Source organism: Erigeron canadensis, chromosome 1, assembly GCF_010389155.1.
Source record: "Erigeron canadensis isolate Cc75 chromosome 1, C_canadensis_v1, whole genome shotgun sequence".
NCBI lineage: Eukaryota > Viridiplantae > Streptophyta > Magnoliopsida > Asterales > Asteraceae > Erigeron > Erigeron canadensis.
In genome coordinates, this window is record NC_057761.1 from 26666392 (window position 1) to 26679315 (window position 12924).

Consider the following 12924-nt stretch of genomic DNA (forward strand, 5'->3'; position numbering starts at 1 on the left):
GGTCTCACATAGTTATTAAGCACTTTCGACTCAACAACCTTTCTCCATGAGTCGAATTTCAACCGATTATATATAAACATTTCGTCATCTGGTAGAAGACAATAGCTTATAGTCATCTTGAGAAAAGATGTGAAACAGATCAAATGTTAATGATCCATCGGAGCCGTCAAAACATTCTGGATGGGAATTAATTCTAGACAAAATTTTGTATTCACTTGTTACCTGATTCCATAAAGATTACTTACAAGAGATATTTCAGGCGTGATTATAGGGGGAAAATAAGACATATTATTTGACATGATCAGTGTCGATTAATACTCTTTAAAGTATGGCTATTTACATATGTTTCTTTGGCTATCTCACGATTTGCCTCCTTAGTATTAAACATACCATAGTCTTATATAAAAACATCGACAAGTCCAGCCTGTTTTCTCGCCTAAGGAAACCATCTATTTCTACCCAGGATAACAAACCTACAAGACCCATCCATCTTGGCATCTATGAAAAAGATGACTAAACAAAAAAAATTTGTAAGTTTAGCATGTCATTGGACACAAAACGAAAGCTAAGAGAATATTTGGAAGCAAACATACACTTCCATAACATACAAAATACAAATACATGCACGCAAACAGTTCAACCAACCCTCTCACATGACATAAAAAAGCATGCAACTAACACATATTTTCAAACTAAGTTGCATACTCATATAGTATAAACCCAAGTCCAGAACTATTTTTCTTTATTCTGTATATTAAACCAGAGAAAAAACAAAAGGTCAGGTAAGTGGCAAAACTGTACACTTAGTCAGAATGTGCATTGGAGCTGCCCGCTTTTCCTTCCATGAGACCATTACGAATCTGATCACCAATGTCCCTAACATGGCCCGGACCATGAGGTATGAAGACCGTGGTATTCTTTGATGAATTTCCGAGATCTTTGATTGTGTCGAAATACTGTGTGATCATAATAAGATCCATTACTTCTTTTGCTGAGGCACCTTCCACTTTATGGGAGAAGTTTAAGATGTTCTCTCTTAGTCCATCAGTTATTGCTTGTCTCTGCCTTGCTACACCGACCCCACCCAAGTACTTGGCTTCAGCTTCGGCTTCAGCTTTCTTAACTTGAAGGATCTTATCAGCTTCTCCTTTGTAGACACTGGCAAGTTGAAGTCTTTGTGCTGCAAAGTGTAAAATATAGAGAAGGAATATTCTGATTAGCCCATAAAAGACAAAGATGATTAAGTGATATTGAATTATCAAAATCATCAAAGGATAAGCTGAGATAAGTGAGTAAAGTGTTTGGATGTGTGCTTCTACTGTAAGAAGCAATAATAATAATAATCAGATATTAAGATGTTTGAATGTTTAAAATGTCTGATATATTTTTAAAAAAAATTGACCAAACATGATAATTTCCATGGAGACAAAGAGCTTTTTCCATCAAAATGTTCAAATTAGGTTGAAAGAGGGGTACTTAGGTAAATTTATGTAACGCTGCGAGAATTAGTAATGTTGCATTTTGACCAGAAGATAATCAGACTAAAAGAAGCAAATTTACTCGTTCGAGATTTCAAGTCACAATACACAGATAATCAAATTCCAAAAAACAAATACGTGTTAAACTGCAGTTAGTTACTGCATCAGTTCATATGTAAAGCCGAAATGGGACAACCGGACCAAGAGTGGGTAAAAACAAGATCATAACAGCTTTTAAAAGTGTCATTGTCTGGTTTTAAACTTAAATACTAACAAAATGGGCGAAAGGTTTTAGTTTAAATTCCCCTTCCTCTTCCTGTTTAATGGAGATCACATATTCAGTAAAATGATAAGGTTATATATGCCGATTGTACTACATTTGTAAATAGTTATCTTTGCGTGTCAGAAAGTCCTTTGTTAAGATTCCACACAATTCGTTTCGACTTTCCTATGTTTTAGATTTCCCATAAATAGCAGGATATAACAGAGCCTCCCACTTCCTTAACATAATATAATGGCACATAGTACAGCAAAGTAACATGCTAAACGACATTACCTGCGTTGATCTCATTCATTGCTCTACGCACAGAGGGATCAGGTATTATGTCCACCATCAGTATGTGCTCTATGTTGTACCCATATTCTCCCATAACCTGGATACATTGCAACCAAAATTTAATTAATATTGAAAAATATAGTAATAGATTAACCTCCAATGTAGGTATAGCATTGCATTTTATTAAAGTTTTAAACAATGATCATATCATATAGATGCCTTATGTTGTATGATGTGCATTCATATACATAAAACTAGTAGATAACCTGACACGTAAATTCAACTCACCTTCTCAAGCTCCTCCAATACACACTTTGCAACTTCATCCTTCTGCTCAAAGAGTTGATCCAAAGTCATTCTTGGAACTTGTGCTCGTACAACTGAAAAAACAGTAGTGATATGATGAGCAACAATTTTGGGTTGCACAGTAGAAAGTGGTGGCAGTGCAACTATTTACTGAGGAACTGGGGTTACATTTTATTTCAAATGCATCGACTTCTCGAGCAGGTAACTTAAATGAAATAGTCAAGTAGCTATAACTGGGAAGTAAGAGACACGTCAAATAAGTGGAGCATTAAAGTTAGCAAAGTTTTTCTCAAAAAATAAATTAAAAAATATAACTTTTGTAGTCATATATTTGACAAACTAATCGCTTAAAAAACTTAATTATTCAGACAAAATTTTTGAGGCAGAACCAAACCGACCTGTTTCAACCCTTGAAAATAAATTATACATGTTGACCCAATATCCAACTTGACCCGCCCACTTTGCCAGCTCTATCAATAGAATTACTATCAAAGAAGTAAAAATGGTGCATGAATTTAGAAAATTAACCATCAAAAACATAGGCTTGAATTTGTTCCCGGGGGTTCTGCAACTCATAGAATGCATCATCAGCATTTTGCTTTATTACTCGATACTGAATTGAAGAAACTATCTGAACAAACACGTTGTCCTGCAAATATAACAAACTTAACTTTTTTAGCCATATAAACACTACTAAAACAATAAACATATTACCAATTTAATATCAGCATAGACTGAAAATTTTCCACACAACTTACAGGCAAGCTCACTTTCCAAACTAATGCTTGACTCTCTTAGGTTTGGTGTAGCTTAGATCTGTAGATTTTAGTTTGATATTTTAACTGTTGATCATTCCTGATTCTCTCTACGCGCTTTCATCTTATCTTGTAATAAGTGAAAATTATACTATATGTTCTACGTTATCTAGCTTTACTGGTATCTCAAAAATTAAGCTACGGTTCAGCTTTTGTGCTTGATCTAAATAAGAACACTTAAAAACTACATTTTGATGCATTAAAAGTCCATAAAACTAACATAGGGTATAACTAGTTATCATTATTTAAGTGTTTAATAACACATTGGCATGTCAAAATCAAGAAAATCATGTTTTTTTTTGTGCATCCATCTTCTTGGATGCATATTCTTCAAAATGATGCATCCAATAAAAAACTTAATTTTTTCGATTTTGACGGCTCAATGTGTTGTTAAACACTTAAATAATGATAATTAGTTCTGGACTATGTTAATTTTATGGACTTTTAATGCATCAAAGTGATGTTTTCAAGTGTTCTCACCGTTCTTATTTTAAAAGTGTTCTCACCGGAGTGATACCTATACCTATACCTACACCTACACCTACACCTACACCTACACCTACCCCCCTACACCTACACCTACACCTACACCTACACCTACACCATACACCTACACCTACACCTACACCATACACCTACACCTACACCTACACCTACACCTACACCTACACCTACACCATATACCCTATACCCTATACCTATACCTATACCTATACCTATACCTATACCTATACCTATACCTATACCTATACCTATACCTATACCTATAAAACAAATAAGGTTTTAAGTTTCAACTTTCAACAATGTACACATGTTAATGCATAATATACAATAAATCGAAACCACATTAGATAAATAACCTACACTACGTGCGGGTACCTTTCTCTCGTATATACGATATACAAACAATTCCCATAGTATATAACAATTACAATATAACAGACTCACATAAAAATAATAATGATATAATAATAATAAGCTAAATCGGAGATCCTAAAATATAATAATAATGAATTAAATATAATTAGGGTTTAAAGATAAAATGAGAAAAAAAGAAAAAGGCTAGGACCTTGGTTTTGGTTTCGATTTTGACTTCAAGAGAGTCAATTCTGGTGGAAAGAACGCCGGCAAGATACTGACCGGCGCAGGGGTTAAAGAAATTGAGACCTGGCTGAGCCAATTTCTCAAACCGACCCCATTTCTCAACGATCCCAACGCTGGCTTGATCTATGCAACCCACAAATATACACGACGCGTTCCCCATCTCCTCTTCCTTCTTTCTTTCCTCGCCTATGTATAGGTGTGGTGTGTTGTGTATGTATATATATATATATAGGAATAGAAAATATCTAATAGATGAATTTTAATTTAATTTAATTTGAAAGGAAGTATATCTTTTTCAATTTTATTGTCACGTAGGATCCCAAACCGCCGCGTATATTATATTTCCCTCTCTCCCGCGAACAAGTCGTCTACGTTATTACCTTAATTTTTTAAGTTACTTATTTTTACAAATCTCCATCTATACTCTTTTATAAAGCATTTTAAGATATTATTTATGATATGTCTTAAAAAATTAAACATATATTTTTTTTCAAAAAACCCCCTTTCACCATATTTATGGTTTCAAAAATGTCTCTCCACACACTACAACACTAAATTACCATATCTACCCATATAACAAATTGTCACTCCTAAAACTAAATTCCGCCGCAACGCGCGGGTCATATGCTCGTATATAATTATGAGATCATGTCATGTAAGATTTTTCATCACGTGTCATTTTTTCATTAATTTCTTAATTTTAAGATCCTCATGTCATTTAAATTATTCATAATCACTAATCCTAATCATCATTAATTAATAATAAAAATTAGTTGATGAAATTTTAAAATAAAAAGTAACAGATATATTATGAGATTCGCTAGCTGCATCTTAAAGTTTGAGATTTATATATCTCTAAAAATTTACATACTATACATATCTCTTTGTACGTAATTATTTGTTATTATTATTATTATATTAAGCTTCAGATTTATATATATCTAAAACTTTATATACATGTTTTTTTTTTAAAATTATTTTCTAACTAAGTTGTATTTTATTTATTTAAGGTATCTAATGTTATAATATTATAATATAATGTTTGTTTTAATGTATTATTTTTTAATTAGTTTATGCATACTGCCATATTATATGTTATTTTACTAGATTTTATACCTGTGTCCAACGTTGGACACGAGGTTTACGATATTATTAATCTTCGTAAATAATTTTTTGTAGACAATATTTTATATGTTGAAATTGTTTTAATTAGTTAAATGATTTTGAAGATATATGGTTATAAGTGTTATACTTTGCAAGTTGTAGTACAATATTAACATGTTCGTCACCGTCATTATATAAATACTAATATAATGATATATTTGGATAATGATTATTAAACTTTTTAATTTATAATTAAATTAAATGATGACATAAAAGGTAGTCAATTTTATGAAATTGAGCGATTTAATTGGTTAATAAGTTATTATATTTTGAAATAATTTTTGGTAGACAATATTTCATATGTTGAAATTGTTTTGATTAATTAAATAATTATAAATTTTAAAAATTTTCTCAAGTTGATGCCTAACAATAAATACTCAGTATAAATTAAGTATACACACTAAAAGGTGTAAATTATTATCGGCAAACAAAAAAGTATAAATTAATAAGACTTTTTCTACAAGTTAATATAAAAACTAATATAATAATATATTTGGATAATGATTATTAGGATTTTTTATTTATAGTTAATCTAAATGATGACATAAGCAAGAGTCAATTTGATGAAATTGAGCAATTTGATTTGCTTTGTGGCCGGAGGTCCCTATGGAAGCAGTCTCTCTACCTTTGTGTAGAGGTAAGACTGTCTACAGCTTACCTCCCCCATACCCCGCGCATGGACTGGGTCCTGTTGTTGTTGTTGTTGTTGTTGTGAGCAATTTGATTGGCTAATAAGTCATTATTTCAACTGTCTTATAGTATATACTAGATTTTAGACCCGTGTCTAAAACTGGACACGAGGTTTACAATATAATCAATATTAAATCGTTATATATTTAGTTCATAATAGCTTATAATGTTGAGATATAAGGTTCTAAGTGTTATACTTTATAAATTGTAGTACAATAATCACAGTTAAAATGTAAATATACTTGTGATCCTGTACTTAACATTCAAGTATATGTATTTGATCATGATGTATGACATAACACAAATAGGTCTATTTTTAATCACCTGTCCTATGATAATTAGATAACAATTAGGATTGTTTTCATATTCTTTGATAACAATTAGAACTCTTGATTTGAGTGACAATTATAACTTTAAGAAAGTAAGTATATAAATATTTTTGTTCTAAAAAAAAAATTATCATGTTGAAGATTAAAAATAAATATATATATAAAAAAAACTTCTCAAGTTGATGGTTAAAAATATATATAAATTGAATTTTCAGGGCTCAAAAGTATAAATTATTGATGGAAAACAAAAAAGTGTAAATTAATGAGACTTTTTCTACAAATTAATATAAATATTAATATAAGAATATATTTGGATAATGATTATTGGGATTTTTAATTTGCAGTTTATCTAAATGATGACATCATCAAAAGTCAATTTGATGAAATCGAACAATGTGATTGGTTAATTAGTCATTAGTTCAACTGTCTTATAGTATATATTAAGATTAAGAAAAGATTCTTTCTAGCATATTTTACACCACCAAATTTTAATCGTAAGTCACCAAACGTACATGATTTATATATATCTAAAACTTTATATACATATTTTTTCTAAAAATAATTTTCTAACTAAGTTTTATTTTATTAATTTAAAGTATACAATATTATAATGTTTGTTTTAATGCATTATTGTTTAATTAGTTTATGCATATTATATATAATATGTTTTATTCTTTCTAGCGTATTTTACACCATCAAGTTTTAATTATACGCCACCAAATATACATTATTAATGTATTGTATAGTACAATAATGTAAAACATATTTGGTGAATTTCATCAACCAGTTTCATTCAAACCTTATCATAAAAGTAGCTTTAGTTATCTTTTATTATATTTCCATGACATTTCATATGATTTGATTTATCATTTAATAAAACGATATACATAAGCAGTTAGTAATTACGTAATATTTATGGTGTTCCCGTCCATCGGACGGGTATAATCTAGTTATATATAAGCCTCGTCATTTAGGGGTTCTTAGGTAGGTTTATATGTTTATTTATGAATGTAGAATACGCTTATTTTTAGTATTTGATGGACTAATCTTATTAGTTATTAAGTTACTAATCTTATTAGTTGTTAAGTTATTTATATTTTCAAAAACTCTAGCTAGGTTGGAGACTCTCTTATAAAGCAAACTCACACCCCTTCCTTAAACTTTTAAAAATTTAATATATCTAATTTACTCTTTATCTTAATACATTCTTATTTTCATTTTCTATACTTTGACTAAAATACTCTTTACAAAAATTTCAGACTCTTGACTAAAATACTCTTTACAAAAATTTCAGACTCTATCTCCCTCACAAAAACACATAGCAAAAATCCTAACTCAAAATTCGCCCCCTCTCTCGGTTCACATCCCACCTCAAACGTTGTCATAACACCTCAAACGTTGTCTATTGTCATTGCAATGCGCGGACACTCATTTAATATATATCCTACTCCTATTGCAGCACAATTAGCCTGGTTGCATAATGAAAAAAATTTTAATAAGTGTATTGCGACGCAGTTGTTAATTAAGTATCTTTCTGACTTTTTTACAATTTTTATGAAAATCTTTGATTTTATGAAGGTTAATGGTTATTATGTGACTTGTGAGGCATGTGTCAGTTGTTCTCAAAATTTTGAATTGGTTCCAATTATATATTTTATTTAACTAGTCAAATAGGAGTAGAAAATCCCAAACTTTCTTTTATAAATAGTTAGAAATATAAACCAAAAGATATATACAGTAAAGAGCTAGACAAATAATGTTAATGAACACTTGGTCTAATGGTCTATGAAAGAAGTGAGATACTTTGTTTTTCTAGATGTCTCACATTCAATCTCGCAAATATGGTAAACACCCCAACAATGCTAGAGGAGGTTTAGCGTTCAATTCTTTATTCATATATCCATATTTTACTATTTTCCCAATATATTCAATATTGAATTAGATCAGATTTAGAAACTAGTTACCTACCTAAAAGCATCTTTTCTCCAACACCAATGACTACTAAGGCTTCACTTGAAATCGAGTTCTTGGTCTTACCTAACCTAAAACAGAATTGAATCATATGAGTTAACCCTTAGACAAAAATTAGAAATTTGGTTTGTTTTACGAGACTTTTCCCCATACCGTTTTGTTTGTTTGATTCATATTCAATCAAAGGAAGTAGAATCAACTACTCTTGGAAAAAAAAAGATAGACTTATAATTTAAGTGAGATACAGAGTAACTTTTTACCAAAAAAATCCAACTCCTTTTGAAATTGGAATTGGTATATTGGATCATAACAACCACACCATTCCCTAAAACGGGCCACAATTTGCAGCCCAAATCAATCAACGGACATCAATCATTCTCTCCCCCAAAACACACATTTCCTTTGCCAAAAAAAAAAGACACACATACACACACAACCAAAAAACATTCCACATTCCAAATAAACATCATTTCCTAAAACAAATTCATCCTCCCAAATCTCAAAAACACAACCACCAAAAAATGGGGAAAAACAATCTGAGCGACGAACAAGTCTCCGCCATGAAAGAAGCATTCACCCTTTTCGACACAGATGGCGACGGAAAGATCGCACCATCCGAGCTCGGAATCCTAATGAGATCTCTTGGTGGCAATCCAACACAAGCCCAATTGAAATCAATAATCGCTGAAGAAAAACTAACATCCCCTTTTGATTTCAACAGGTTTACTGATTTAATGGGCAAACATTTGAAACCCGAACCGTTTGACAGACAACTTCGTGATGCGTTTAAGGTTATTGACAAAGATGGGACAGGGTATGTTGTTGTTGCTGATCTTAAACATATTTTGACTAGTATTGGTGAGAAATTGGAGCCTGCTGAATTTGATGAGTGGATCCGTGAAATTGATGTTGGATCTGATGGTAAGATTAAGTATGAGGATTTCATTGCTCGTATGGTTGCCAAATGATTTCGTAAGTTTTCGATATATTCCCTTTTTTCGGTTATCCAAATTTTATTTTTATTGATATTACTATTTAGTATTTACAATGTTTAAATGCAAAATGGGTTGTTAATTGATGATTAGGTGGTTGTTTATATAAATTGTTTTTTTCATGTTTGAAAATTTTGTATCTTTTTGTTGTTAGATGTCGAAATTGTTGTAAAAGACACAATCTTTTGGTTTAGGTTTTGGGGGATGTATAATTGAAATGTGAGTGACTCCGTTACGATTGATATCTTAAGGATTACATGTATTTACACTTTTGATTATTGATTTTTTGAATGGGGGATTTCGGTAGATGATGGGGGTATGGTGTTGTGGATGTTATGAGAATCTGGGAAGATTATTGGATGTCTCTTGGGGAACGATAGTATATTAAATAAACAACCATAATGAGGCATCAATAGGTTAGCAACTAGAGCTATATAGTAGGTTGATCAAGGATAATCCTATCTAAACTTGAAGCCTGCATTTGCTTCTTTCACTTTTAATGACTTTAACACCTAAATTTCGTTGCCTTTTCCTATTTTTTCATTAAGAAAGTGATTGATTAAGATGAATCTAATTTCTTAACGATCACTATGGATAAATTATGTCTATTTGAAACACACACAAAAGCACATAGTGAAAGGATTATATTTCCTGGATGGTTGTCAAATGATCTGCAAGTTTTGGTTTGTTTTCTCTAATGTTATTGTTACAGATACCTTATATATAATTTTGTATTGTAATGTTCTTCATTAGTATCTAGAAATTCATTTTACCCACACCGACTTTTTAATTGAATGTCTGGGAAGAGACCTGAGTTTGGTTCAACCCTCGTTGGGTAAACAGTTAGGAAGAGTCAAGAAATGTCATGATAATATTGGTTAGGATATATTCACATGATTCAGATGCTCGACTCTCCTCTATAACCTGAATACGGATCCCTCTCCATTTACTTGTTATATAAATATAATCCTATATTCGTATTTCTAAATCCTTTTATTTTCCATTTTCTTATTTCCAAGTTTATTTAATGTGTTCATTGACTAAATTAATGTGTCCTCTTTTTGTTCTAATAATTTTCACATTTGAATTGAATCCGTTTTCTAATAGTTCAACCTGAAATTCTGTTTGAAAGGGGAAGAATATCTTCCAATCAAGATTTCTATAGTTTCACTAATGTTTCTTTTGTGTATACCTTAAGTTGAGATTAGTTAACTGAAAGGATGTTGCAAATGTCAAATTGTCAATGTGAACACTTTGTTGAAGCCCTGTGATGGAAAGAAGGGTGGAGATCATCTATGACACACATAAGTTAGATGGAGAAATGATTGACTGAAAGAGTCATTTAGTTTGTTAATAAACATTTAGTTTAGAGTTATAAGAATTAAAAAAAATCTTTTTGTAATTATTAAAATAATTTATTTAGGTAGATATGAAAATTTTTAATGTTATAAAGGACATATATGATATTATTAAAATTGAAAGGATATAAATGATTTTAAAGTTCTATGACAAATGAAGTTCTGTGCCAACATTAAATTCCAAGGAGGGTGGCTTAGAGAGTTAGAGGTAATGGATTGGGAGGCAGGGTTCCCTCGAATCATGTAAGCTACTATTTCTTGGGGTCACCTGCTGGCTTCCATAACATAACAATCCATATTCGTGGAAGGGTGGTGATTTGGATGGCTTCACGGGTCCTTTGGGGTAGTTTGTGGAGTCCGTGGCTCTGTGTCAGATTGCAGGACATGGTTTTTCGTGTATTAGAGAAGGTTGAATATAAAAAATTTGGAGGATACTGAGATGGTTCCAGGTTTTAGGTTCACTGCTAACTTAGTTATGCCTTCAATAGATAGGTTTGAGGCACCTCTGGCTTAAGTATCTCTTCTATTTATACTTTATAATTCTAAAGGGAAGATTGTAGATTTACAAGAAGGTTTGAGATGCTTGAAGTCATTGAAGATGGATATGAGCGATTTAATGTTGTAAGCTGTACTGAAATATATAATTTGCATTATCTTCAACCTTAAGTTGCTAACTATGACCCTTTTCGCTGTAACAAATATGGTACTCTAAGATGCCACTCAGATTTTTAGTTTGTCGGAGCGATGCTTCTTGTATGGAAATACTATAGTGACTTAATGTTGAATGATTTCGAAATCTGTAGTTATTTGTAGGGTTTGTATGATCTCTTGGTGGCATTAGATATTTAATGCAATAATGTACTAGCAGTTCTGCCTAACATATTTCACACGATCGACTTGAAATTGTTCCATGTAGCACTTTTTTCATGTTTGCATAAAGGAATCTAGCTTTTAACCTAATGACAACTTGTGGCCTTATGCATGCAAAAATTTGAACTCGATAGTAATTGTCTAATCTGCTGAATAACATGATTTAAGAGGCTGTGAGCAATTGAATACATTTTTGATGATCTGCAACATGTTTGACCCGCTCCCAGCTCCATTGTTAGATAAGTTGATAAAGGTTACCAAGACCTGTTTACACGGTTTGAGATAAATAATAACCTAAATCATTCCATTTCTAGTTAAATAACTAAGATTGTTGCCATAATGCCTCATACAATAGATTAGAGACACCCAACAAGTATCTTACACTGTCAAACCCTATTGTCTTTGATGGTTTTACTTCATTTGCCTGGCTACTAGAGGTAGCAATATGACCAATTTGCCTATGAATTCAATATTAGTTGATTTTGGCTGCTTAAATCTCTGATTAGTCAAATGGGTTGAAAATTGCCTAAAGTGTACTTTCTAATGCATTATAATTTTGAATCTCTTATCAACGTCAGATCATGATTAAGATAATGTAACATTTACAATAATATTGGACGCACTAATAGATTATTAGAAAATTAAAGTTACACGTAAAAAGGATTCAGGTCAACGTAACCTACCTTTAGAACAGGCTACCCTGTTTTGGCTTATTACCCAACATGGTATGGCAATGCATATGGTGAAGGTTGTTTTGTGAGATTAGAATGCCCTGTCTATTAACTTGGTTAGAGCTTCTCTTGATGAATTTTGTTTGCAAACCCTAATTAGGCTATGCTTATGTCAATAGTGTGAACTAAACTCTTCTGCCCATTATTTTTACTGTGCAGGACGGAGGTGCTAATGGACTGTGCGCTTCCCACTTCCTCTTTTCTTTAATTAGAAGTAATATTTTCATGTGGTAATCTTTATTAATCTGGATTTGAAGTTTTCTGCTTGCTAGTTTCAGCTATTTGTACTCTGGGAATGCTAAAAGAACCCATAATTTGTGTGTTCATTTCTCTCTTTTTGTTTCTTTTTTCCAAACAGGCTTCTTGTGAATAACTTTGATTAAATGCTCTGATGTAATACATTGGTTTATGTCAATTAATTTCCTTTAATATATCCAACTATGCAAAGCTTCGTTCACTTATGTAGGCAGGCTGAATCACGAGTCCATTGCTAGTTTCTCTTCCACAGTTCCACTGGTGAATTTTCAAAACCAAACCTAACCTTGAAAGCTTCATGACAA

General features: G+C 31.5%; 2 protein-coding genes across 2 annotated transcripts; one reads left to right on the top strand and one right to left on the bottom strand.

Annotated features, from left to right (window-relative positions):
* Positions 1 to 514: 514 nt before the first annotated feature.
* LOC122605100 (hypersensitive-induced response protein 4) lies at positions 515 to 4501 on the bottom strand. Its single transcript, XM_043777979.1, has 5 exons — positions 4225 to 4501; positions 2869 to 2989; positions 2323 to 2414; positions 2035 to 2131; positions 515 to 1180 (listed from the first exon to the last, which is right to left on the bottom strand). Exons 1-5 carry the CDS (start codon positions 4417 to 4419, stop codon positions 804 to 806), a joined length of 882 nt encoding a protein of 293 aa, XP_043633914.1. The 5' UTR covers positions 4420 to 4501; the 3' UTR covers positions 515 to 803.
* A 4310-nt stretch (positions 4502 to 8811) lies between these two features.
* Positions 8812 to 12793, top strand: LOC122585966 (probable calcium-binding protein CML13). Its single transcript, XM_043758081.1, has 2 exons — positions 8812 to 9385; positions 12524 to 12793. The coding sequence occupies exon 1, from the start codon at positions 8935 to 8937 to the stop codon at positions 9379 to 9381; it is 447 nt and encodes a 148-aa protein (XP_043614016.1). The 5' UTR covers positions 8812 to 8934; the 3' UTR covers positions 9382 to 9385; positions 12524 to 12793.
* The last annotated feature ends 131 nt before the right edge of the window (positions 12794 to 12924 follow it).

Excerpts from the sequence above, each read along its gene's own strand:
- LOC122585966 (XM_043758081.1), top strand. The coding sequence starts at position 8,935 with ATGGGGAAAAACAATCTGAGCGACGAACAAGTCTCCGCCATGAAAGAA.
- LOC122605100 (XM_043777979.1), bottom strand. The coding sequence starts at position 4,419 with ATGGGGAACGCGTCGTGTATATTTGTGGGTTGCATAGATCAAGCCAGC. Across the intron at positions 2,990-4,224 it reads AAATCGAAACCAAAACCAAG|GACAACGTGTTTGTTCAGAT; the intron begins GTCCTAGCCTTT and ends TTATATTTGCAG. Across the intron at positions 2,415-2,868 it reads TCAAGCCTATGTTTTTGATG|TTGTACGAGCACAAGTTCCA; the intron begins GTTAATTTTCTA and ends CTGTTTTTTCAG.